This window comes from Notolepis coatsorum, assembly GCF_963971535.1.
Source record: "Notolepis coatsorum genome assembly, chromosome: 12".
NCBI classification, from domain to species: domain Eukaryota; kingdom Metazoa; phylum Chordata; class Actinopteri; order Aulopiformes; family Paralepididae; genus Notolepis; species Notolepis coatsorum.
Window position 1 is genome coordinate 67,510,757 of NC_140176.1, and position 26,807 is coordinate 67,537,563.

The 26,807-nt window shown below is 44.0% G+C and overlaps 1 protein-coding gene across 1 annotated transcript in view; it reads left to right on the forward strand.

Annotated features, from left to right (window-relative positions):
• The window catches only part of dpp6a (dipeptidyl-peptidase 6a), a gene marked incomplete at both ends in the record, with an annotated part of 272,276 nt that overhangs the window by 200,373 nt on the left and 45,096 nt on the right, over window positions 1–26,807 (forward strand). Inside the window, 5 exons of the mRNA XM_084326051.1 lie at window positions 3,166–3,260; window positions 3,750–3,824; window positions 7,188–7,240; window positions 8,208–8,289; window positions 20,235–20,355. Coding sequence (XP_084182177.1) covers window positions 3,166–3,260; window positions 3,750–3,824; window positions 7,188–7,240; window positions 8,208–8,289; window positions 20,235–20,355 — 426 coding nt within the window. The remainder of the gene's footprint in view (window positions 1–3,165; window positions 3,261–3,749; window positions 3,825–7,187; window positions 7,241–8,207; window positions 8,290–20,234; window positions 20,356–26,807) is intronic.

A 26,807-nucleotide genomic window follows, 5' to 3' on the forward strand; every position in this document is an offset into this window, starting at 1 on the left:
GGTTCCACAAGAAAATATATAAATATAAACGTACTTTAACTTCGAGAAGCTTGATTCCTTCAAGAAGAATCAACGAAGATAACAAATATTTTAAAAGCCAGCATGTTTCTGGTGCACTCCACTCCATCATTACCTGCATCCACTCGCTTGTGCTCTCTCTCCACAGTCATTTATTTTTTTTATCTACTGTTTCTCCCCCTTTCTTCTGTTTTTTTCTTCTCTTATCCCAATTTAGTCGTTATGCCAATTCCCTTCCTGGTTGTTGCGCACATTTTACCCCCACTTGCCGGTCTAGGGAGGGTTGATAGATACTATCACATGTCTCCTCCGATACATGTGGAGTCAGCCAGCCACTTCTTTTCACCTGACAGCGAGGACTCTCACTGGGGGAGCGTAACGCGTGGGAGGATCACACTACTTCCCCCAGTTCCCTTCCTCGCTGAGCAGGCACCCCGACCGACCTGTAGGAGTCGCTGTTTACAACGACTAGGATACACACCCCACCGGCTTCCCACCCACTAACACTGCCAATTGTGTTAGTATGGACGACCGACCAAGCCGGAGGTACCACTGACAGCTGGATTCGATCCCAGTGTCTCTGCGGTGGTAGGCAGGCGCTTAGTCCGCTGCGCTACCCAGCCGCCCCTCTCTGCAGTCATTTAAAGTAATTATAAAGTCATAATAGCAGTAATTTAAAACAATCTATGAGTGGCACTCGCATCGTGTCAAGAGTTGCCCAGGCAACGACACAGAAGTGGACTCACCTTTCCCAACAGCGCCGCACAGAGGCTCCCAAATGCAATGATTATTGATTTCCAAATTAATGGATATTTGCCGTTATTAAATATAAATAAACAATTTCTTGGCCTGGCAGGGGTCTCGTTATACAATTACAGGGGAAACACTGAATTATATATATGAGTGGTTGTATTGAGCTCATTTTCATTCAGATGTCTTGAAGTGAAAATGCAAGGGACCCATTTGAAAATGGCCACATCCATGGCATTTTCCTCCCATCAAATTTAAGCTAGTTTAAATACTTTGGAGCAAAGTCCGCCCCCTTTGCCGGTGAGCTAACGACACAGTTGAGACCACTGGATTCCTCAGGATCTCTAGTTTCATAGATACTGTACCTGTAGCGCTAGCTTAAAAAGTGAGCCTGCTACAGCTAAACTGCTAAACCCCAATACTGTTATATCGCTGATAAGCCAATATAAACAACAATATTAGGACCTGGAGAGCCGATGTCACCTTGTATTGCTTGTAGCAACCTCTCTCCAATAAAAGTAAAAGTAAAGTAAAAGTATTTGAAAGTAAAAGTATTTGATATCAAACTTACTTAAGTATCAAAAGTATTATTCTCCTCATTCAGCACAATGGTAGAGAATGGAGAACTTGTGAGCTTTCAAACCTTGAAAGATACATACGGTTTGGATAAACACGACTTCTTCAGATACCTACAACTACGCCAGTACTTTCTAAAAGAGGTAAAGGGGTCTGAGCCCAATACCCCAATAGACAGTGTTATTCAGATATTCATTCAGGCATACAGGGACAAGATGAGTAAAACTGTGTCAAAATTGTATAATAGCTTTGTTCAGGCCAGAACTGACTCCACAAGTTACATTAAGACAAATTGGGAAAAGGAATCAAACATTGAAATAACGGAAGATGAATGGGAGAACATGTGCAGAACTCAATGTAGCTCAACTAATTCAAAAACATGGAGAGAATTCTGCTGGAAAAACTTGACTAGATTCTTCATAACTCCCAAAATCAAATCCCGACAAGTAGGCATAGAGCAACCATGTTGGAGACAGTGCGGCCAGAGGGAGGCAAACCACTCTCATATCTTTTGGAATTGTCCAGGAATTCAACGTTATTGGCAAGATGTTCACTCCACCATGCAGGTTATATTGAATTTTAAGATACCGGAGACCTTCTCCTATTTATGCCTGGGTAACTTACCTGAGGAATTGGTAGGAGGAGACAGATATTTGATGAAAATATTTTTAGCAGCAAGTAAGAAAGCGATCACGCGTCTCTGGTATCAACAAGAACCTCCAACAAAAGAAAAATTGTTGGCCATTATAGGCGAAATATACACAATGGAAAGACTTACTTTTACTCTCAGATTACAGGAAGAGAAAGGTTTGAAGTACTGGGAAAAGTGGGACTTTTATATGGTAATGACGACAACCAGTGGATGATGTATTGATGTATAGTTGTAAAGAATATTTGCCATACCTATAGGGAAAGTAAGAGAATTGAGAACTCATGTGAAAAGTATATTTTTGTAAAGTGACACTAATAATGCAGCCCGGGATTGTGTTTTTGTTATGTCTTGTTGTTTGTGATTGTTTGCTTATTGTGAAAAACAATAAAAAGAAAGTAAAAAAAAAAAAAAAAAAAAGTATTATTCTATACAGCTATATTCAAGTATGTCAGTGTATGTCTAGTTATGTCGCTCCGGGGATCCTTTTCTTATAAAGTTAGCAGGCTTGAACTCATTCCCCCTCAACTTAATAATGCAAGCAAAACCATTTTATTCAAAGCAAACGGGGTCAGCCCTATGTTCCCACAGCCCTATGTTCCCACAGCCCAATGGTCCCACAGCCCTATGTTCCCACAGCCCAATAGTCCCACAGCCCTATGTTCCCACAGCCCAATGGTCCCACAGCCCTATTTTCCCACAGCCCAATGGTCCCACAGCCATATGTTCCCACAGCCCAATGGTCCCACAGCCCTATTTTCCCACAGCCCAATGGTCCCACAGCCATATGTTCCCACAGCCCAATGGTCCCACAGCCCTATGTTCCCACAGCCCAATGGTCCCACAGCCATATGTTCCCACAGCCCAATGGTCCCACAGCCCTATGTTCCCACAGCCCAATGGTCCCACAGCCCTATGTTCCCACAGCCCAATGGTCCCACAGCCCTATGTTCCCACATTTCTAAGATTTTATTTTCACTCAAAAAGAGAAAGGGGGATCAAATCAGATAAAAATTTATGAAAAAAGGAAATGTGGGACCATTGGGCTGTGGGAACATAGGCATGCTCCCAAGCAAACAATGGCAGCTGGGTTCAGATAAGAGTTAAAGAAGTAGCATTGTTCCATTGATCTCTCTCTCTCTCTCTCTCTCTCTCTCTCTCTCTCTCTCCAGGTAATGAGCTATTGTACCGCACTCGTGAGGGGGACGTCGTCAAGTTCAACGTCGACACCAGTGAGAGAACGGTCTTGGTGCATAACAAGAAATTTGTAAGTCTTTCTCCGCTCCTCTAACTCTTCTCTTGTTCCATTAACTCAACCGGAGGACTAACAGAAGACGTAGGAAGCCCATGGCTGCCCATAAATTTAATTGAAAACTTTTCATCCCCTGTCAGCATATCAAGAGTGCCCAAAGTTCTCTTTTTTTCATCATAATGCTTTACTCAGATGATCCAGGCGCCTCGTTAGCGCTCTTGTTGGGGCCCTGGTTATGCAGCGTTCCGACTCGGAATGCAAAGCGGCGCCGGATCGGGTGACGACACACAACATTATGTCCGTCATCCAATCAGAAAAAGGCTCCCGGCGCAAGATTAATGCGTCCGACCCCCCGTTTCAACATCAAGAGCCGCGCCATCCGTCAAACGCAGTCGCTTAACGACTGGCTTAATGAAAAAAATCCCACGCATGGTTAAAGGTCTCATCTTTTTGTCTCCTTTTCTTCCGTCTTCTTCCCCTTCTTCCTCTCCCTCTGCTCTTCAGGAAATGTACAAAGCCAGCAAGTATGAAGTGTCTCCTGACATGAAGCATGTGTTGCTGGCCTACAACGTGGCACCGGTGAGGCCTCTCATTCACTTGCTTGTGTTTTGAATTAGCAAAACTGACAGGGAGATATGTCAGCGTGGGTCTGTGGGGGCGCGGGTGGGGGCGGGGGCGGGTAACGGAAGCACATTGGCGGCGCTGCCGAAGAGAGATGGAGTAGGGGGGAGGTCATGGTGGGGTGTAAAGGCCTGTCGCACACCACTGCCTATCAGCGATGGTGGTGGTGGTGGGGGGGGGGGACTGGGACCGGCACAGCCACACGTGGGTCTGTATAGTAAGAGAGGTGAGAACAAAAATAAACCCCACGGCTCTGACGGGAGAATAGATGTGGCTGGGTATATATCATTCATGCCTGGTCATAAATAAAGGGTCCTATGAATACATTACTATATACTGTATGCCACAATTTGCCTTATTTGCTTCGCCGCCATCTTTATTTCCGTAGATCACTGTCTGTGTGTGTGATCGCATTTCAACGAGCTGACTAATTCCACCATGTATTTGAAAACATGAAAACGACCTCAAGTGTTAGGATTAGGGTGGTGATGGAAGGAGAGGAGAACCCAATATGCGGAATGACAGAGGAGAACCCAATATGCGGAATGACAGTAGGAAATGGAGACGGTAGTTGCTCTTCTCATTCACAGTGTTCTATTTATTTAAGAACCACGAGAGCAAGGATACTGTACAAGTACAAAACAAAAGCGAAAGGCACAGCCGAGCTGGCACTAAGAAAACACGAACTGGTTACATGAAAACAAAGTGCACAAAACGAAATACTAACAACACTTACTTTGACTCAAAACAAACAAAAGGGCAAGGACGACGAAAGCAGTGACACGACAGGTACAGGAACACGGAGGTATGACGCCACAAGGAAGTGAGGACAGACCCACACTTAAATACACAACTAATTATAATTGGCAACAGCTGGCAAGCCAGTCCAAAACACAGAAACAATTAAACACCAAACTAGACACAAAAAGCAATATCACTAACAACAACCAGACAGGAGGACAACATTTAAACAAGGGAAGGAAGAGCCCAGGACAACATACACGAGGAAATCAAATCAATTACATTTAGCCAACACAAAATAATGGCCTGCACCATCTGGCGGTGCCCGCTAGATGGCGCCATGAGACCACTGTTCATCATGTCCTCACAGCCCCATACAGGACTTAGTCTGGGACTGTTACATCAAGGGGTGAACCAGTTTGAGTCAAGTCACCGTGAGCCTGTAATTATCACTGTATTATAACCTTTTTGTTTTCATTATTTTGATTATCGAAGCGGTATCTCTATAGCGACGTTTAACAACGACGCAGACAAGCAAGCGCCACAGTTGTCCGACAAACATGGCGGCGTAGTGAACAAGGCAGACGTCCATAAGAACACTAGCTACTCTTCCCCGTCCCAATCCAGGCACGTTGAGATGGATTCACAACATTCTGTCAGCTAATAATCTGCGGTGCTACTTCACCGAGTCGACACAGTTCAACATAGTGTTTGAAGGGAAGGATGTTGACTGACACATAGCCTTGTCTTATTGCCTCAAGACTATAAAAATAAGTGTCACCAAATCGGATGTGACACATGTGTGTGTGCACGCACGTGTGTGTGAAAGGGAGAGTGTCTGCATTTGTTATTCCATTCATCCCTCCATAGTCTCGATGGATGACAGCAGCATTCCCCTCCTGTCATTGCAACATCACATGTGCACTCGTGCACACTCACACACACACACACACTCACACACACACACAAACACACACACACACACACACAAACACACACACACACACACACACACACACACACACACACACACACACACACACACACACACACAGTGATCCTGGCCCTTCACAGAGGAGTTAACTCTTTCTCTCTCTATATATGCATATATATATATACTATATGCATACATCTGATTCTCTCTCTCACTCTCTCTCTATATACAGTATATATACTGTACCGAATGCTTCGAAGCTTTGAAGCTTCGATCATAATGTTGACATTCAAATTCTAAATCAACATTCAAATTTTTAATTTTTAATAAAAAAAATTATTATTATAATTTCTTTTTATATCTTTTTTTTTATGTGTCTATTCATTCTGTTTAAACCAATGGGGTTTTTCTTCACAGTTGCAGATAAAGATTAGGCTACACTAATATTATAGTATTATACTATTATAGTATATGACTAGTCATAAAAAATGTCCGCTTGGCACTCGGCACTCCATCTAATCAAGACGTCACCATCACTTTCGTACCAACCGTGCCCTTAATGGATTATATATGTTGACGAAACTGATGAGTTATATTCATTAAAGAAAGTTGATTTAATAAATAAAAAAGACTCATTTAATCAGATTCATCACTTTATTCAAATTGAGGATTTAGTTTGAGGATATATAAAAAGATAACAAAAATTCAAAATATAGATTTTGATTACGTCATAAAATATGATGACAGATATTCAAAGCTTCGTTTGAATACTTCGATAGAAGCTTCGAATATTAAAAAATTACATTCTGTAGAGCCCTAATACCTATGTCTGTCTCTCTCTGTCTCGCCAGACCAATCCGCTCCCTACACACTACAAAGGTGTTCAGAATGAATACATACATACTAATACTAGACATGCAGAAATTGCCCTATATTCAACACCTAATTACTGTCAAAGACCTAGTGACAGCAACATTTTGTTTTGAACAATAATAATGACTAATTAATCATCCAGTAAGAAGCATTGTCTCATCTGGCCTCTCCTTCACATTGATTTGGGCCCAAGAGCAAGAGAGGCCGGTTTTACAGGCAGGTAGGAGAGGCAGGTAGAATGAACAACAACAACAACAACAACAACAACACAGTGTCCTCATATCCCCAGGTGGTGCGACACACACAGGCTTTTAAATGAGTTCATCAGAGTCAGACGTGTCGATTTTTTACACAAGGTGTGGAGAGAAACAGACCATTTAAATGATGGCTTCACACACGCTCACACGCTCACTCAATGAATGAAGCGTTTATCGACCAGACACACACACACACACACACACACACACACACACACACACACACACACACACACACACACACACACACACACACACACACACACACACACACACACACACACACACACACACACACACACTACAGAGTTGCTACATACAAACGATGATTTAGTGCACGGTCACCTACATTGCAATCCCTCCAATATCAGTTTGGTGATCAGCACCTACACTGAATAGGCACTTCTGCGGTTATGGGAACCCTAGGGTAGACGGCCCTCCCAACGTGGCTTCACATCCGCCCACCAAGGTCAGAGTCTGCCTCACTGCCTGTCCTCTCTCCCCATCTCCCCCCAGGTGTACCAGCACTCCTACACAGCCTTCTACATCATCTGCAGCCTGGAGACACCGTGAGTAGACGCTGAGCGCTCCTCCTCCGTTCCATCAGCACAAGGTTTCATAACCACATGGTCTCGTGTAACCCCTCCGTCTCGTGATTTCACAGGCTCATCGTGCCTCACGTCTCTCACACCTCTTATAGCCGACACACCTCCCAGTCATTTTACAAGCAGCGTTGTATTATCTGTGTGCTGCCACCTGGTGGTGGCGTGGCGGAGCGGCAGCCCCCTCTTGATGACCTCGTTCATTCTCACCTCCAGACAGAGACGTAAGACCGGCGGCACCTCTAAAAGTCGGCGGCCTGCGCCATGCAGCACTCTCCCAAATGAAGAGAAGCGGGCCTGGTGTTAAGTGGCAGTATTTATGGATCACACTTAGAGCTCTTTCTCTTTTGATGTGATACACTAGTACCTAGCGCCCGCCGCTGTGCCAGGGTCAGGCAACCTTACCGCTGCTGTGATACGACGCTCTTTATATCCTGAAAGTGGAGTCTGTATGTCATCACACGCATCGTCTCTGCCTAGTTATGCTGTGCTTTATATGTATCGGCCGGATGGTCAGTTGAGCACATACTGTATACTGTCTCTGAATATCCCAATGGGACATTGTTTATGGCCCCCTGACTGGACATAAATAAATTATTTGTGTGTGTGTGTGTGTGTGTGTGTGTGTGTGTGTGTGTGTGTGTGTGTGTGTGTGTGTGTGTGTGTGTGTGTGTGTGTGTGTGTGTGTGTGTGTGTGTGTGTGTGTGTGTGTGTGTGTGTGTGTGTGTGTGTGTGTGTGTGTGTGTGTGTGTGTGTGTGTGTGTGTGTGTGTGTACTTGTGAGAACCCACTCTTGACAAAACCACCTTTATGGGGGGGGGGGGGCTAAGGAATTGAATGTAAGTCAATACAATGTCATCACAAGTATAGTAAATAAGAAGTGTGTATGTGTGTGTGTGCTCATATCTGATGGTACCTCTCCTGTCTCATCACAGGGAGACGTGGAACCTGAACCCTCCGGAGGTGCGGAACGCGCAGCTGCAGTACGCAGGCTGGGGCCCCCAGGGCCAGCAGCTGGTGAGACACTACCAACTCCCGTCCATATAGAAGATCTCACTGCATGATAATGGGATTAGTGAAAGGTCACTTCTATGAATACCCAGAAATAGAGGAGGCTGTACAGTAACAGCTCCATATGTCACGGCTCGACGTATTGAACCCAATATGCATATAATTTACAAGCGGCACGGTGGTGTAGTGGTTAACACTGCCGCCTCACTGCTAGAAGGTCCAGGGTTCGATTCCCGCTTGGGGACCAGGTTTCCGCGTTGCCCAGGTATCTCCCGGGTCTTTCTGTGTGGAGTTTGCATGTTCTCCCCATGCTCGCAAGGGTCCCCCCCCCCCCCGATAAGATAAACCCAATGGAAAAACATGCACACCAGATCGCTACAGTCCAGGGGCGTGCAGTAGTCAGCCAGGCATGGGTCATAACAGGTACAAGGTAGTCAGCCAGGCAGGGGTCAAAACGGGTACAGGTCCTCATACATTCCGGGAAAAGGCAAGGAGAGTTGTCAGGCAGGCAGAGGTCAGAACATGTCTATCGAGAGCCAGAGATCAGGGTGAAGAGCCAGGTAGGACTGCGGGGAAAGGAGGACAATAAAGGGTTAGGCACAGTCTGAGAACAATGGACTAGAGCAGCGGTTCCTTGAGATGAAAAAAAAATCAAAAAAAAAAAATCTTTTTTTCTTTTTCTTTTTGGACAATTATCACTAAAGTGCTATCTCTTGCAGCTGCACTGTTTTCCATGAAAATACCATATTTTGATAAGTTTGACCATTTCTCAAAATCTGAAAATCATTATTTAATAAAACACAGAAAAGGATCACCAAGTTACTCTGGATAAAAAAAATACTTTACAGACAACATTGAGACAAAGCTTCCTGACACATCTCCATCCAAACTCTTGGAAGAACTCATTGAAATCTTATCTGATACCACCTGGAGAGCTAGTTTCAGAGTGTGGTGCTGAGTACCAAGTATCTCATGATGCAGCAGTTAAGGTGTTGATACCATTCAGCCCCACATATCTGTGTGAAGCTGGCTTTTCATCCATGACAGCTCTGAAAACAAAATATAGGGCCAAGTTGAGCCTTGCGGATGACATGCGTGTTGCCTTGTCAAAGACCTCCCCACGTATTGACCGTATTATTAGCCAGCAGCAGCAGACCTCGCATTGAGCTAGAGATTTCCACTGAGTGAACGAGTGCTTATTTTCTGTATTTATTTATATTTTTTGAGAAATGGTAACTCGGTGATCCTTTTCTGTATTTAAAGAAAATACATGATTTTCTGTTTTTGAGAAATGGTCAAACTTATCCAAATGTGCTATTTTTATGGAGAACAGTGCAGCTGCAACAGATAGCACTTTAGTGATCCTTTTCTGTATTAAAAAAAATATATACATGATTTTCAGTTTGAGAAATGGTCACACTTATCCATGCTATTTTTATGGAAAAGTGTGCAGCTGCAACAGATAGCACTTTAGTGATACTTTTCTGTAATTTTATGCTATGCTATTTGATTTACTACTACAAGCAGTGTAATGTCAACAGTACTAAGCCATTTAGACCTGAAACACCTGTTAATAATGCATTATATAGCCTGCATATACACACAAATGTGTTTCCCGGTTTCTTAAATAAACATTATTTTGAAAGCAAGCACTTTTGTCATCATTGTAGTAAAAAAGACAGGACCGGAAAAGTCTTTATCGTATGTAGGGGTGCCCTGGAATATTTTATTGAACACAGGGATGCCTTGGCAGCAGAAAGGTTGAGAACCACTGGACTAGAGAACGAGAGAGCAGAATAACACGACTAACTGGGAAATACAAAGTTACGATCTGGCAGCCTCATGACATCCTCGGCGGGGGTTGTATCACTGACATAATTGGCCCACAGACGTCTATCAGCTGCTCCGCTGACAGCAGCACACCTGCACTCCATACCAGAGAGAGAGAGAGAGAGAGAGAGAGAGAGAGAGAGAGAGAGAGAGAGAGAGAGAGAGAGAGAGAGAGAGAGAATATTCCATTAAGGGTGTGGCACCACTAGTAACATTGTAGTGTACAGTATCAGGATCATTCACCATATCGGTCCACTTTGATGTGTGTGGGGGGGTACGGACGCCGAAGTTCCCATTCAGTGTATTGTTACATTCACTATAAAAAAAATAACCGAAATAGTCCAGAAAGAAAACAGACTAGAATCCACTATTGGACTCACAGCTATTGAGGCGAATTGGCTTCCATCTGTATTCACTGTACTCTGCCTCAGCTGTGTGTTCCATCTGCGCCTGCTGTGTGTGACTCCCGCTGGCCAGTGTGCACGGCTCCAGCCAAGCCGACCGGAGTGCAGGCCAACGCAGCACCACAGCCGCACAGGAGTCATGCAATGTCAATTCTGACACCGGGTGACTTCACCACAAACTTTTGACAGATTCTGGTAGGAGTTTGCTTACCACTTTTTGAAGCAGTTGTCTTCTCAGTGTGCATTTAATTTCATTTCATTTCAAACCTTAATTTATACTCGAAAGGCAACTGAGGTGTCCCTCATTCACAGTCACGTCGAGTGTACATACAGAGTTAAGCAAACACACAGCGCTAAGCAAAAAAAATTATCATAACAATTAGACAAGTAAGGATAACAATCAATTAAAACACATAGAACTTGATTGACAAAGGTTGGAGATCAATGTTTTAAACTCTGAAACAGAGGGGAGACTCTCAGGCTTTAAGGACTGTTGGATTAATTCCATGATCTAGGGGGGCATCATAGCAAAATGCAGATTTACCCTGCTCCGAGCAAACTCGAGGGACCTTAAATCATTTAGTGCCGGCCATTTTCCTCATCCTGTTCTAGCTGGGCCATGCTTTAAAGATAGGGGTGCGTCACCTTGTTTGTAGAGCTATATCTATATTCTATATTATAGCTAGGGAGACAATACTATGGTCATTTTACAGTCAGTATCTTCCGTTGAACATGCCAAAAAGAATACATTTTTTCATGTATACGTTTGTGCGTTATCCCGTGGTGAATATAAGTATAGTTTCGGAGTGATCCGGGCTAATTCCTGGAAAGCTGAATTATAGGGCGCTAGGTGAATTCTGCTAAAAGCATTGGTGTTTTATCCCTGGACACGTGACATTGAATAGAATATTAAAATAGAAAAAAAGGAAAAACGATCCAAAAAACGTATATATGCGCTGAACGGTTGGCGAGCAAACACATATATATACGTGGATGGCGCAGAAAGTGTTAAGGACCACAGTCAAAGGATTTAAGAGTCGAGGCTGCAGCATAAAAAAAAAAGTGTAATCCTCATGTTATCACAATACTGAAGTACAAACAACACTACCGACATCAGAAATTGTTTTATTCTGACACCTTTTTGGACAATTGTATAGATGCGTTAGCCCATGACCAATGGATGGCTAACAAACTTAACTCTCCTGCCCAAATAAGGGCATCCGGCTCCATCCGTTTCCTGTGGCTGTGGAGAAATAAGCGGCGTATTAAAAGATCACTCTAGTTTCATCTGTGATTCTCATAGGGTTTTTATGAGAAAAAGAGTACCGTTGTACTCTTTTTAAACTTGACTCAACTGCATCCTGATTCCAACATTTGTTTACTTCCTAAATAAATGACCGTCTTTCCTTGACCCCCTGCCTCTCATTACAACGATATCCAACACCAAAACGAGACACAGAAAAACAAAAACAAAAACAAACAAACAAACTCCCACATATAAATAAATACATAACCAAATAGACAGGAAAGTGGCCTTAGACCTTAGTAAACATGAATAAAAAAATAAAGAAAATATCAGCCGTATATGCACCTCCTGCCGTCTCAACCTAACCCACCTGTAGAAATACACCACCCCCAATAAACCAGAATGCAGCTTCGTAAGGCCTTGTTCCCAGGTGGGGGGAGATAATGTCATCGCTTTGTCGTATGCAGAGAGTACCGTTGTCCTCTTTTAAAAACTTGACTCAACTGCATGCTGATATTTGCCTGATTTGTTTACTTCCTAAATAATGGCCGTCTTTCCTTGACCCCCTGCCTCTCATTACAATGATATCCAAAACCGAAACAAGACACAGAAAAACTAAAACAAAAACAAACAAACTCCCACATTTAAATAAATACAGAACCAAATAGACAGGAAAGATGCCTTAGACCCTGACACTCCATGAAACGATGGAACAGCGTCTCCCCAAAGAGAAAGTGAGAGAGTCCCTCATCTAGTCGTGTCCCCAGCAGCCGGCTTGGGCAGCGCTCTCGCTTCCTCGTCAGAACACGGGGCCAGGTCTGTGCCCTGCCGGAGATGAGCTTTTGTTTACATGGACTGTTTCTGCACAGAAGCCACTCCTGACACACAGGGCTTCGGCGATGTGAGTGGCAGAAATTCACGGATTATTATTAAAAGATCACTCTAGGAGTCTAGGTTTATCTGTGGTTCTAATTTTGAGCAACAAAGCTTCAAAGGCTTAGAATGTTCCTCTTAACGATGCATGCACAACTACTTTACCCACATTGCAACACACCTAACCCCTCCCCCACAGGGAGCAGACATGGCTTTGTTATTACGATGTGATGATGTGAGAGACAGTTTAACAGTTTAACTAAATCCCCACACAGGGTTTACATTAAAGGAAGAAGAGGAACAGAGATTTTTTATCACAAAAAAAACAATGTATTTAACCCACACTGTAAAAACATACAACAAAGAGCTGACAATGACAAAATAAATGATTATTCTGTTAGAGGAAAAAGCGATCACAGCGGAACGTTAAATCAAAAGCACTAGACTGAACCTATACGTTTCAACTATAGACATACTCGGAACAAACAGAAGGGATTGGGGAATGTTTATGTTGATAAATGATAAAAATGATCTTGAATGAAGTCTTCTAATATTGATTTATCTCTTTGATAAGGCAGGGGATTTAGAATTTCAAAGCGACAATAAAAAAAAGGAGAATTTATTTTTTAATTGCTAGCCAAAACTAGCTTAGCATCACCAGTTTCAAGTTTCTTTAATAGTTGTCATACAGAAGTACAGAATACTTTTATACAAAATGCTTCTTACTGTTGCGCTCCAGAGACCGTGCAAGACAAGATAAGTATGAAATAAAATAACATAGTATAGCATGTAAATTAGAAGTAAAAGAAAAATGAGGTCACAGTGTTCAGTATAGACATATGTACAATGTTCGATGCAGAATAGACGTAACTGAGTTACCATATAATATACAATACTGTGCAGTGTACTAATATACAATACTATATAGTGCAAGGCAGAAATGGGATGAGGTGCAATTTAGGTACAATTTACAGTAGGTGTACGAGTTGTAGTGCAAATCCTTTATCAATAAATATAAAGTGTGTTTGTGTGATCTAAAGTGTGGAGAGTGGGTGCTGCAGTGTGTTGTTTGTTTGAGTGTGTGCGTGTGGGTGTGTGTGCTGTGTGCATTTGATGGTTGTTGCATAGTGTTTATTGTTTGTTTAGCAGCCTGATGGCCTGGGGATAGAAGCTTCTTCTGAGTCTTTCCGTGCTCGCCTTAAGACTCCGGTATCGCTTGCCTGACCGCAGCAGTTCAAAGAGGCAGTTGTTCGGGTGGCTCGAGTCCTTAATAATTCTCTTAGCCTTCCCCTTGCACCGCTTGTTGTAAATGTTCTGGAGGGTGGGAAGCCCCCCTCCAATTGTGCGTTCGGCTGAACGTGTCACTCTTTGTAGTCTGCTACGGTCTTGTGCAGTGCTATTCCCAAACCAGGAGGTGATGTTGCCAGTCAGGATGCTCTCTATTGTACTCTATGAGTAGAAGTTCCTAAGGATCTTCTGACTGGAACTTCCTCAGCTTCATTGCATTCTCGTAGTCGGGCCGTAATGACATGGCCGTAATCCATTCATTTAGTATTAGCAATTTTAAAAACAAGTTAACAAAACATAGAATCATGGGCGGCTAAGTGGCGCACTGGGCAAGGCGCTCGCCACTAACTCAGGCAATGCTGGGTTCGAGCCCAGCTCTCGGCGTTGCTTCCGGCTTGGCTGGTCGTTCATACTAATACAATTGGCAGTATTATGGGGTGGGAAAGCCGGTGGGTGGGGATCGGACGTTGTGGACAGCGACTCCTACAGGTCGGTTGGCGCGCCTGTACAGCAGAATCAGGAAAGTATCGGGGGCAGTGTGATCCTCCCACGCGTTACTCCTCGCCACTGAGAGATCGCGCTGTACAGGTGAAAAGATGCAACGGCTGCCTCCTTGTGTACCGGAGGGGACACGTGATGCAAGGCTTCGTCCACATTGCAGCCGACCAGTGGGAGGCATGGTCTAGCAACGTTCGAGACAGGGGAGGGTAGAATTGGATAATATGAAATTGGGATGGGAGAAAATAGAAAAATGGGGAGAAAAAGTAGATAAAAAAAAAACATATAATCCTCATGCAAAGGTCACTTCCACTTCTCACCCCGAAATGTGAGGACAGCATTACTGGTTAATGGGGAGGAGTGGGAGCTTGCCGTTTTCAATTTTTTCTTTTAAATTTGATTTGTTTGTTTTTTAATTGACTGCAACACTTGAGAGGTCTATTATGTAGATTGTTATTTCTCCCCAGAAAACGATCCTCAAATTCAAAGTTACCGTCTCAGTCGCAAGCGAAGCCATATCCATAAACATGAGATGTCAACAGAAGCGATCACCAGACAGTTTAGGCCCTTTGTCAAGTATTAATAAGCTTCAGTCTTCTGGGTTTTCAACACTAGCAGACTGCATGAGCAATTACATCCCGCAAGCACAATGCTATTAATTACCTGTAATCTCGTCGGTGGATTAATTAGTGGCGTGGTCGGATTGATTTGGCGTACACTCTCCCACCATTAGTCACGAAATGGACCTCCACTTCCCGCTGTCGGGTCGCGTCGAGGGGGAAAAGCCGGAGCAGCTGGTTGCCCTCGAGGTTGAGGCGTCGTCTGTCGAGGAGGTGGAGGTGGGAGTGACAGGAGGTGGGAGTGACAGGAGGTGGGAGTGAGTGACAGGCGCCTGTCTGCGGAGCGCACGCCCACGCCGCAGGGCCCCCAGCTAACGCCGCGAGTCTCAGCCTTCGCATTCACGTACACACGCGGGAGGACATGCAACACCCACAAATCAGCCAATCTGTTCCCGGTTCCCAGGCCTCCACCCTCTTGATCAAAGCTGCTTTAACACACATGCCGAGGCACGCACCTACAAGCACACACACACACACACACACACACACACACACACACACACACACACACACACACACACACACACACACACACACACTCACATAAACACACACCGGTACACACAGACTCACAGACACATATACACACACACACACGCACACACACACACGCACACAGACACATATACACACACACGCACACAGACAGCTGTCCGGCCACATGTCGTGCTGTCTGTGAGGCTGAAAACCGATGTAATTGGGTAAACAAATAACATGTCTGTTCCATGGAGGATTTCTCTGCATGGTTTTTTGAGTGTGTGCGCTTGTGTGTGTGTGCGCTCTTGCGTGTGTGCACTTGTGCGTGTGTGTGCAGTGCTTGTGCGTGTGTGCGCTTGTGCGTGTGTGCACTTGTGCGTGTGTGTGCAATGCTTGTGCGTGTGTGCGCTTGTGCGTGTGTGCACTTGTGCGTGTGTGTGCAATGCTTGTGCGTGTGTGCGCTTGTGCGTGTGTGCGCTTGTGCGTGTGTGTGCAGTGCAGTGCTTGTGCGTGCGTGCGTTAAGCCCTCCCTGGTGGCTCCCTTGCCTTTCTGTTACCCTCTCACTGCAGGTAAATCCCCCGGTGACGGTGCGGAGCCCAGAGGGAGAGGCTCCGCCTGCCGCTCTCCACCCCTCTCTTCTCTGCTCTCCGTAGGGGGCTAATCTCCAACACATGGCTGACCCACACTCTCTCACACCGCTATGTCAACCCCAAAGGATGATCACTCAGCCCCTGGAGAGCTCTCTGTGTGAGCTTATAGTTGGAGTGAATGTAGCGGGCGTGTCCCGTGCACGTGCGAGAGTGAGATGGGGGTTGAGGGAGTGCGAGAGAGAAAGAAACATCGTATTAACATCCCTTTTATTCCCCAAATAATGGGGTGTAACGGAGTCATGGGCAGTTTCCACCGAGCTAGAGTAGGTGAACGGTGTATTGAAAACCGGAATACAACATGTACACTAAACAAAAGAGAATGGTAAACAAATAGATGAATAAAAAAAACAGCTTGTCAGCCGTATCCACCTCCTGCCGTCTCAACCTAACCCACCTGCAGAAATACACCAGCCCCAATAAACCAGAATGCAGCTTCATGAGGCCGTGTTCCCAGGTGGGGGGAGATCTGTCATTGCTTTGTCGTATGCAGAGAGTACCGTTGTCCTCTTGACTCAACTGCATCCTGATATTTGCCCCGATTCCAACATTTGTTTGCTTCTTAAATAAATGGCCGTCTTTCCTTGACCCCCTGCCTCTCATTACAACAATATCCAAAACCAAAACAAGACACAGAAAAACAAAAACAAACAAACTCCCTCATTGACTGCCAGCTATTAGACGGGGCTCGTCATAGCAATGCCACGCTTTAAAAGATAGGAGTGCGTCACCTTGTTTGTAGAGCTATAACTATATTCTATATTATAGCTATGGATGTAATACTATGGCCCATTTGACATCACCTATCTATCGTTCAATATGTGAAAAAGAATTAATTTCTTCATCCATACGTTCCCGTGTTATACCGTGGTGAATATAAGTATGGTTATAGCGTGGTCTGGGGTCATTCCCGAATGGCTGAGTAATAGCCATATACGTCAATTCTACAATAAACGTTGCCGTTTCTTGCCTGTACACACTATTATTCCCAAATCAAATCTATATCATAGGTATATATATATATGGTAGGTATATGGTAACACCAAGGTCCCTGGATGAATAATGAATACAAATATTGAATAAAAGAATAAACAACCAAAACCCAAGATATCTCGGGTCTGGCAGCCAACGCATGTCAAGTTAACCCGACTTATCTCGGGTTTGGCAATTAATGAGTTAAATAAATACAGAACCAAATAGACAGGAAAGCGGCCTTAGACCCTGACACTCCATAAAACGATGGAACAGCGTCTCCCCAAAGATAAAGTGAGAGAGTCCCTCATCTAGTCGTGTCCCCAGCAGCCGGCTTGGGCGCGTGTATCGCTTCCGCAACGGAATTCGGTTTCCGGGTTCCTCTGATTGGCCGCGACCCCCACGTGACCCGCCCCCCTATCCACCGCTCTGCCGACTCGCTCGCTTCCTCAATTTATACGCATGGAAGTATTGACTGAATGAATGAATGAATGAAAACTTTATTTAACAGATTGCAGAATGGGTACAATACAGTACGGCTCAATACACACAATTGTTAAGGGGATGCAGACCTGAGAAAGACGTTTGTCTTGTTTACATCAGGGTCCCCCATTTTCAATTCATATAGAATGACGCGATATTTTATTTGTTTGTCATGACAAACCAATTACATAATCCAACATATGTGTAAAGGCACAACATATTCCAGTTAACGGTATCTTTTTTTAATGATTTGTTACGGCGCAATCAATACTTCCATGCATTCGGGACCTCCATGTTTGGGGGTATTCATCAGACAAATCGGATGCCGGGATTCGGCTCCCATCAGGCGGGCAAGAACTGCGGGTTTTCAGCCTCTCCCCTCTCTCCTGGAGCTTAAGGGGGAGCTTAGTATTCCTGCCGCGGAGGAGGTGGCTACAACATCAACACACAGTGACTACATGCAGTCACTGTGTGTTGGCGTAGCCAGCGGGTAAATCGCGATTTTTTTATTTGTTTGTCATGACAAACCAATTACATAATCCAACATATGTGTAAAGGCACAACATATTCCAGTTAACGGTATATTTTTTTAATGATTTGTTACGGCGCAATCAATACTTCCATGCATTCGGGACCTCCATGTTTGGGGGTATTCATCAGACAAATCGGATGCCGGGATTCGGCTCCCATCAGGCGGGCAAGAACTGCGGGTTTTCAGCCTCTCCCCTCTCTCCTGGAGCTTAAGGGGGAGCTTAGTATTCCTGCCGCAGAGGAGGTGGCTACAACATCAACACACAGTGACTACATGCAGTCACTGTGTGTTGGCGTAGCCAGCGGGTAAATCGGGTTTTTTTTATTTGTTTGTCATGACAAACCAATTACATAATCCAACATATGTGTAAAGGCACAACATATTCCAGTTAACGGTATATTTTTTTAATGATTTGTTACGGCGTAGTCGTTCTATATGAATTGAAAATGGGGGACCCTGATGTAAACAAGACAAACGTCTTTCTCAGGTCTGCATCCCCTTAACAATTGTGTGTATTGAGCCGTACTGTATTGTACCCATTCTGCAATCTGTTAAATAAAGTTTTCATTAATTCATTCATTCAGTCAATACTTCCATGCGTATAAATTGAGGAAGCGAGCGAGTCCGCGGCCGCTCTCTGCCGCGCGCGGCAGCGGCAGAGCGGTGGATAGGGGGGCGGGTCACGTGGGGGTCGCGGCCAATCAGAGGAACCAGGAAACCGAATTCCGTTGCGGAAGCGATACACGCGTCAGAACATGGGGCCAGGTCTGTGCCCTGCCGGATATTAGCTTTTGTTTACAGGGACTGTTTCTGCACAGAAGCCACTCCTGACACACAGGGGTTCGGCGATGATGACAACCAGCTCCTCTCTTACTCGTGAGAACGCAGGACTAGAGAGCGGGGTTAATAGAGTACAGATCTGGATGCTTGTGAGCGTTTACAACGCAGTGTTTTGTGCAGGCCTCACTTCTGCGTCATGCGACACGGACGTTGTGGCATCGATTTGAGAGCCCTAAACACATGCCATATTGGTTTTCCTACTTCATAGTGTTTCAACAATACTTTTTCTACTAAATATAGGGACGTTGGTTCTATTCCTATAGACAAAGGCAATCTTTTGATGCAGTTGGCTAACAAGATCATCTCTATATGGTATAAACTTCTCATCAAACCAGATACCAAGGTACTCCTATATTCATCAACTCTCTCAATGTTGGATCCATGTCTAGTGGATACGTATACATGGGACGTTGTGTCATCGATTTGAGAGCCTTAAACACGTGCCATATTGGTTTCCCTACTTCATACCCCCCCCATCATTCCAAGATTTCCATCCACGTTGGTATTAACTCAAGGCCACAGGGTTCCATAATGTGGAGATATCGAGCTGGGCCCTACTTTTTAAGCGGTCTCAAATTGATTTCAGCATGGCCTTAGCTCTCTGCAAACACCCAGCCCCAAAGAACCTCCAACCTCACTCACGATGTGCGGTGATGATCTATTATTTGTTGTAATGAAAGAGCTGACCTTCAGATATCTGGCCAGCTCTGCAGGACTTCTCCCAACAGGAGCCCAATTACAGTGCGGAGGGGGAGATGTCAAAAGACAAAATCACCACCACCATCCGACATTTATCATCGTACTGGGATGAAAAGAATTAGCCTTTTGGTCTTTCGGTCTTCTGTCAAAATGGAAGTATGTTAGGAAAATATTGATTTGTTTTTTTATCCACCACAGTGATGAAGTGAGTAACAGGAAGCATTTGAGAGGTTTAAGACTGACATCTGGCTGCGAATGGATGCGTCTGCAGAGTCAACGGTATCTGTTGAGCTTGTCAGCCGCGCAGAAGCGCTGTGATGTATATCGGGATCCAGCTCTCTGTCACAGGGCGAGTGACCCCTCCCCTGCTCATCCAGACCTCACTCTGACTTTAGAACGAGTCAGTTCAGACACAGGAAAGTGTCCTCTATTCCTCATCCTTCTGCCTATTGATGACATCAGTATTCCCTCCCTCTCTCCCTCTCTCTCTCTCTCTCTCTCTCTCTCTCTCTCTCTCTCTCTCTCTGTCTCTGTCGCTGTAGATCTTCATCTTTGAGAACAACATCTACTACCGCTCCACCGTGGAGAGCCGTTCCATCCGCCTGGTCTCCACCGGCAAGGAGGGTGTGATCTTCAACGGTCTCAGCGATTGGCTGTATGAAGGTGAGAGAGGGTGGGACCCTGTCGAATGAGGAATTGCCCATAATCTTTTTTGCCTCCCAATATGGTAAATATTCAGACCGTTAAATTGTATAACCCACCCCCTCTTCCCTCTCCCCCCTGTTACACCATTTTAATTACAACGCTTTCAAGGTCCCATATCATAATCCCTTTCAACAAGTTCATAATACGTAGGTCTCAGAGGTCCACCAAACATGTCTTTCATGTTTTCTGTTGAATATATGCCAGGCTCATGATCGAATTAAATTCTGATCAAACTGTCAAAATAGGCATTGCGGATCAAGAACAAGCTATTTCATCTTACTTAAATGTTTTAAGTTTTATTTTAGGTTCAACTTTAGGTAGTAAAGAGATTTATTTCACACACAAGTCAATGACCCATTGGGTGGACTCATTTCAATGTGCTTTTTGGTGTGACATCACATAAAGACGGAAGTCCAAGTGGCTCGTTTAAAGGCACAGTTTCTGAAGACAGGCTGTGCGCAAAATCGGACTGGGTTGACTTGTTTCACATTGTGCGTTAGTAGGCCCATCAGAGACCCAAATGTACTGTATGCACAAGCACTGAAAAAGTTAGTTTTTCATAATATGGGACCTTTAGATTAGACAGATTGGACACCTTTGTCTTACACTCACACAAGGCACAGCGGTGTACAGTACATAGATAATCGAAAGTGCACAGGGCGCAACAAGTGATACCACTGATTACCATTGCTACCTCAGCTAACGTTATATAAGTTACATAAATTACTACCGTTAACCTTGATTGCTCACAGCCCTCCAGGCGTTGCTGTTCATATCTCGGTTGTGGTAAGACCTGTTAGACAGTTCGTACAAACAAGGTTTGTCGGAAACTGAACAAATTTGCTTCACCTCCATTAATGATCGGTCGATTTCTCTTCAGATACCTCAGATTTGTAGTCCCTCCCCTCGGTTGATTATTATAAAAAAAATAATCTTCTATTTGTTTTTGGGCTGTATTTTTCACCCATCCCAATTTAGTCATTATGCCAATTCCCTTCCTGGTCGTTGTGGGTGTGGTCAGGTGGTCGGGGAGGGTGTAGAACTACCACATGCCTCCTCCGATACATGTGGAGTCGCCAGCCGTTTCTTTTCACCTGACAGCGAGGAGTTTCACTGGGGGAACGTAACGCGTGCAGAGGTTCATTCACGCTATTTCCCCCAGATCCCCTCCCTGCTGAACAGGCGCCCCGACCAAAGGAGGCGCAGTTTACAACGACCAGGACGCCTCTTCTTTAAAGGCAGCCCAAGAGCCCTTCCGCGTTTCTCTGATTGCCCGCCACGGCCCACGTGACAACGCCGCCGCGCGTCTGTCCGCGGAGCGGAGCCGCGGCATTATGCAGCCGTAATCCCCCCTCTTTCAACATCGACGGTTAGCTCAACTCGCTCGCCGCCTTGCTGTGGAACCTGTGCGTTGGTGACAAGTTCGAATCCCTTAATTTTGTTTTTTGTTTTTGTGCATTCTTTCGCCGGTTAAGTTTAGGCATTGTTTCGGAGTTGGTTAAGGTTAGGGTTAAGTTTAGGCATTGTTTCGGAGTTGGTTAAGGTTAGGGTTAAGTTTAGGCATTGTTTCGGAGTTGGTTAAGGTTAGGGTTAAGTTTAGGCATTGTTTCGGAGTTGGTTAAGGTTAGGGTTAAGTTTAGGCATTGTTTCGGAGTTGGTTAAGGTTAGGGTTAAGTTTAGGCATTGTTTCGGAGTTGGTTAAGGTTAGAGTTGGTCGCAGAGCATGGCAATAGAATGCAGCCTATTTCCGCTCTGCCGCTCCGCTCCGCGGCAGACGCGCGGCGGCGTTGTCACGTGGGGCGTCGCGGCCAATCAGAAACGCGGAAGGGCTCTTGGGCCGCCTTAAAAGTAGAGGCGACCAGGACACATACCCCACCGGCTTCCCACCCGCTAACACTGCCAATTGTGTTAGTAGGGACGACTGACCAAGCCGGAGGTACCGCTGACAGCTGGATTCGATCCCATAGTCTCTGCGGTGGTAGGCGAGTGCTTAGTCCACTGCGCCACAGCCCCCCCCTCCCCTCGGTTGATTTGATTGGTCCGTCGACAAGAAGGCGACATTAACGTCAGTGCGATCTGTGGCTAAAGTTAAAACTTTTTCAACTGAGAGCGTCCAAAAGAGCGCTGCTTCAAAAACACGATACGCATAGTTTGGAGGAGCCGCACGCCTGTCGCAACGAAACCATTGAAGACAATAGGAAAGTGCCACGGACACGTTCACAAACGCATCCAATGTGATCACAGCCTTAATTAATGTATTAACATGATGTGCAATTCGACAAGTACCCAATGGTGTGTTTTGCAGTCTAATGAGAAAAGGTTTTTGGGGGTGGTGCACATGCACAACCTTGATTTCCTTCAGGTGAATTACAATTGGAGACTCTTGTCAGTTTTGCCTCTGGTTTCCCCACCTCGGAAAATGAATGTTCTACATGAGTTGATTTGCATTAATTCAGCGGGAGTGTGTGTCGTACACACTGATACAGATGTCAGGGTGCTCTCCGAGCTCTGCTGCAGCCGCCCGATCAAAGCTCACCTCACTGGCTCCGTCTGCCTCCCAGGGAACGCGAGAGGGACGGGCTCTGTGTTAGAATCCAACTAATGAATTTATATCTGCCGTGCTGGGTGCACGCTCTGCTTTGGCAGAAAGCTGTTTTAATAAAGGACAGACACAGAGGTAGAGGTGGGGGGGTAGAGAGAGAGAGAGAGAGAGAGATGATACAGAAAGACTATGAATACATCTGAAGCCTAATTTTGCAGGGGATGTAGTCAGAGTGACTATTCCATATTTCCATAAGTAGTTTCATGGGCATAGCAGCATGAAGGATTTTTAAAGGGATAGTTCTGAGTTTTGGACCACTAGCCCTATTTCTTACATACTGTACCAATGAGTTGTTGAGTCCTTTCCTCGTACTAGTTCCAGATTGTTAGCCACAAACCATTGCAAGGTAAATAGGAGCAAGCTCACGTCTGTACAAGCCGACTGAAGGTCATTGAAATCTAGTTTGTGTGCACTGTGGAGTAGAGTTTCAGTTACTCTGAGACAACTTGTACAGACAGGCTTGTACAGTCTTGACTCGATCGACAACATCATTGGTAAGTAGCAAAGAGGGCTAGAAAAACAAAGATCAGAACTAATCCCTTTACAGTTTTTTACGGTTGCTTTGACGCATTTTGCACATCAGAGTTTACATGTGCAAAACTCTTAACACAGAATGCTATACTGCGAATTTTGGTTTCAAAATGCAATATAGCATGCAAAATAAAAGTACCAGTGTCAAATCAGAGAATAGTACATGCAAAAGCTTATCACAGCACCAGAACATTAGATATTTCAAACAATTACAGTAAGTGAACAACTGAACCAAATTAGATTATATTTCATGCTAAAGTTTATCATAGTGTCAGAACAGTGGATATGTTCATCGTTGAAGTTTAATTATTGGTGCACTTTTCAAATACAACGGTCATTATCAAATAATGTGGTCAAACACAAAATACTTGTTACCAACCGATAGACTGCAGTATAGTGCTTGTGTTTTTATGAAAGACAACATTTTTTTTTGATTATTTGAATTTTAAGGCGAGACAGTACCCCCAAAATCGCCTTTTTGCTTTTTTCCGACGATATTGAGATGTTGTTATATTTTGCTTCCTAAACATGTCTTCTGTGACAATAAATAGTGACAATAAAACGTCAATAACACACATTTAGTTGTTTATTTTACTTAATTTTGTCTGATTGTGTCCATAGATCACAATTACAATACAGAACTTTGAGGTCGTTTTCTGAAAAACTAGTTTTTTTTTATGCATTTTACTTTTACAAAGTCTTGGAACTCCATTTCCCTAGTACCTACACACACCAAACTTTCCACATTTCTTCCCATCCATATTACGCTTCTGGGTATGGAGGGGTTTGTTGATACATCATTCATAGCCGGGTTTATAGTACATTTTATACCAAAACTAGGCAAACTTTTTTTTTATGACAGTAGTCAGTATTTCCTGATGTATGGGCTGATATCAACCACAATCCCCTATATAAGAAGTTTCATTTTGAATGTATCAACTAAATGAAACCAAGTTTTTGAATCTGGCATTATCCATGTTGGTGATGTGAGTCTTGGCGATACATGCAAATGTGTGCATATTTAACACATTGGGTGCCACGCCCCTTCCGGGATACGGCTATGCGGTGCCAAGGATTAACCTAATAGAGTCTGTCACCTTGTTTGTAGAGCTATAACTATATTTAATATTATAGCTATGGATACAGTAATATGGTCGTTTGACACTGAGTTTCTTCCGGTCAAGATGCAAAAAATAAATACTTTTTTCATCCATACATTCCCGCTTTATACCGCGGTGAATATAAGTATAGTTATAGCGTGGTCTAGGGTAATTCCCAAAAGGCTACGTAATAGCCTTTAGCGTGTATTCTACTAAAAGCGTTCTCGTTTCTTCCCTGGACTAGCTACTGTTCTCAAATCAAGTCTAGATTATCGGTATTATGTTTCATCATGAATGCGTGAAAGGGGGGGGGGGGGGGTTGTTTTTTGACGCTCTGATCGTCACCAACGGAATAGACACAAATTACACACACACGCTCCAATCGCAATGAAGGCATTTTTGGATCAACGCAAGATTGATACCATATAGCCTTTACCTTGACTAGGATCTGCCCCAAAAAGAATATTCCAATTATCTGATCGCCATTCCAAGTATTGATGTCGATCGTGTTGCCAACATAATCCACCAAAGAACATGAATCGGGAGCGCTTGATTCTCCTCAATGCATGCGTTATAACCGCTTGTCCTGCCTGACAAGGAAGACTCCGCCCGGAGACTTTAGATCGACACACACGCCAAGCCACATAGTTTCAAAGGAAGTGCAATACCGTCCGCAGGGCGGCAGGCGGCAGTATTGGACTTTTGCGATTCCAGACCCATTCCCAATGATAACACAGGGCTCACTGGATGGATTATAAATGGAAACATCGAATAAAAGAAATAACGATCCAGAAACGTGTTAACACATGATTGGCACTCAACGGTTGGGCATCAGAAACGTGTTTATCAGTGAATGGCACTGAAAGTGTTAATGGGAAGTGCCTCATTTGCATATATAAACATAAAATTCTGAAAACTTGCAATATATTTTTTCTTAGTTTATATGTACATAACAAACTGGGAACGTTTCATAGTGATATCTATTCAAATATAATTATTCCCTATTAGGGGGTGCTGTCTCGCCTTAATCGTTACAGTAAAGAAAAATACATACAGTAATGCTCTGTATTTTATGGTAAAAACAAACAGTTACAGTAAACAAATTATTGTAAAGTACTGTACAAATAATTCAATAAAATAAAAGATGATTTTTTTTTTTACTTTGGCCAAAGAATTTCATCGACGTCACATCTGACCGCCATGTCTACAAGTGCCCTCTCCTGCTGCACAGAGAGAAGAAGGCCACGTCCTCCACTTGGTGGTGCTCGTTCAGTTCTAAAGTACAGTAAAGATAACAATTACAAAAATGATTCACACCCACACCTTTAGTATTTATGAAATATACTGTAACAGACAACAATATACATTTTACAATTACTGTAATTTCAATATACAGTTACTGTACAGTAAATTACACATATTGACTTACCGATTATCTCTTACTGTAAAAATGTGTATAATGGATGCCACCGTTGACCTGTTCAGGTTTGGCTGCACCATCCTGCCAGCTTCAGCCAGTGTTAGACCTCGGTTTACTGTATTACATGGTCAACAATTGTGGTTATAATTTCATTTGAGACAGATGTTCTTCTGCCTCCTTGGCCACGACCCCGTCCATGACCCTGTCCTTCGTTGCCAACCATAGCTGCACCGACTTTCTCCATGTTGCTCCTTTCTTCAGGTTTCTAAGCAGCCTTTTATGTAGTGGTGAAGAGATTATCAATTGTATTGCAATGCTACTCAACTGGGAAAAGTGGTTGAAGGTAATGAGACATTAGTACAAACACCTGTTGAATTGATTTAGTGATCTGCCTTTGTAGCAATAAGCAATTGAACATTGTTGTAATATTAGGTCACGGTGGCTGTACTCTGAGAATGGAGCATATGATTTAGAGTTTGGCACTTTGTATTTCCGCATAGGATGTAATGTCTTAACTCATTGGGCACCACCCACTTTCCCCATCTGTACTGCCTGGCGCCAGCGTTATTGACCATTTTAGCGATGTTTGCAGACCCATCGTTCAAGTTTCTTTAATAGTTGTCATACAGAAGTACAGAATACTTTTGTACAAAATGCTTCTTACTGTTGCGCTCCAGAGACTGTGCATGACAAGATAAGTATGAAATAAAAACATAGTAAAAATTAGAAGTAAAAAAAGAGGTCACAGTGTTCAGTT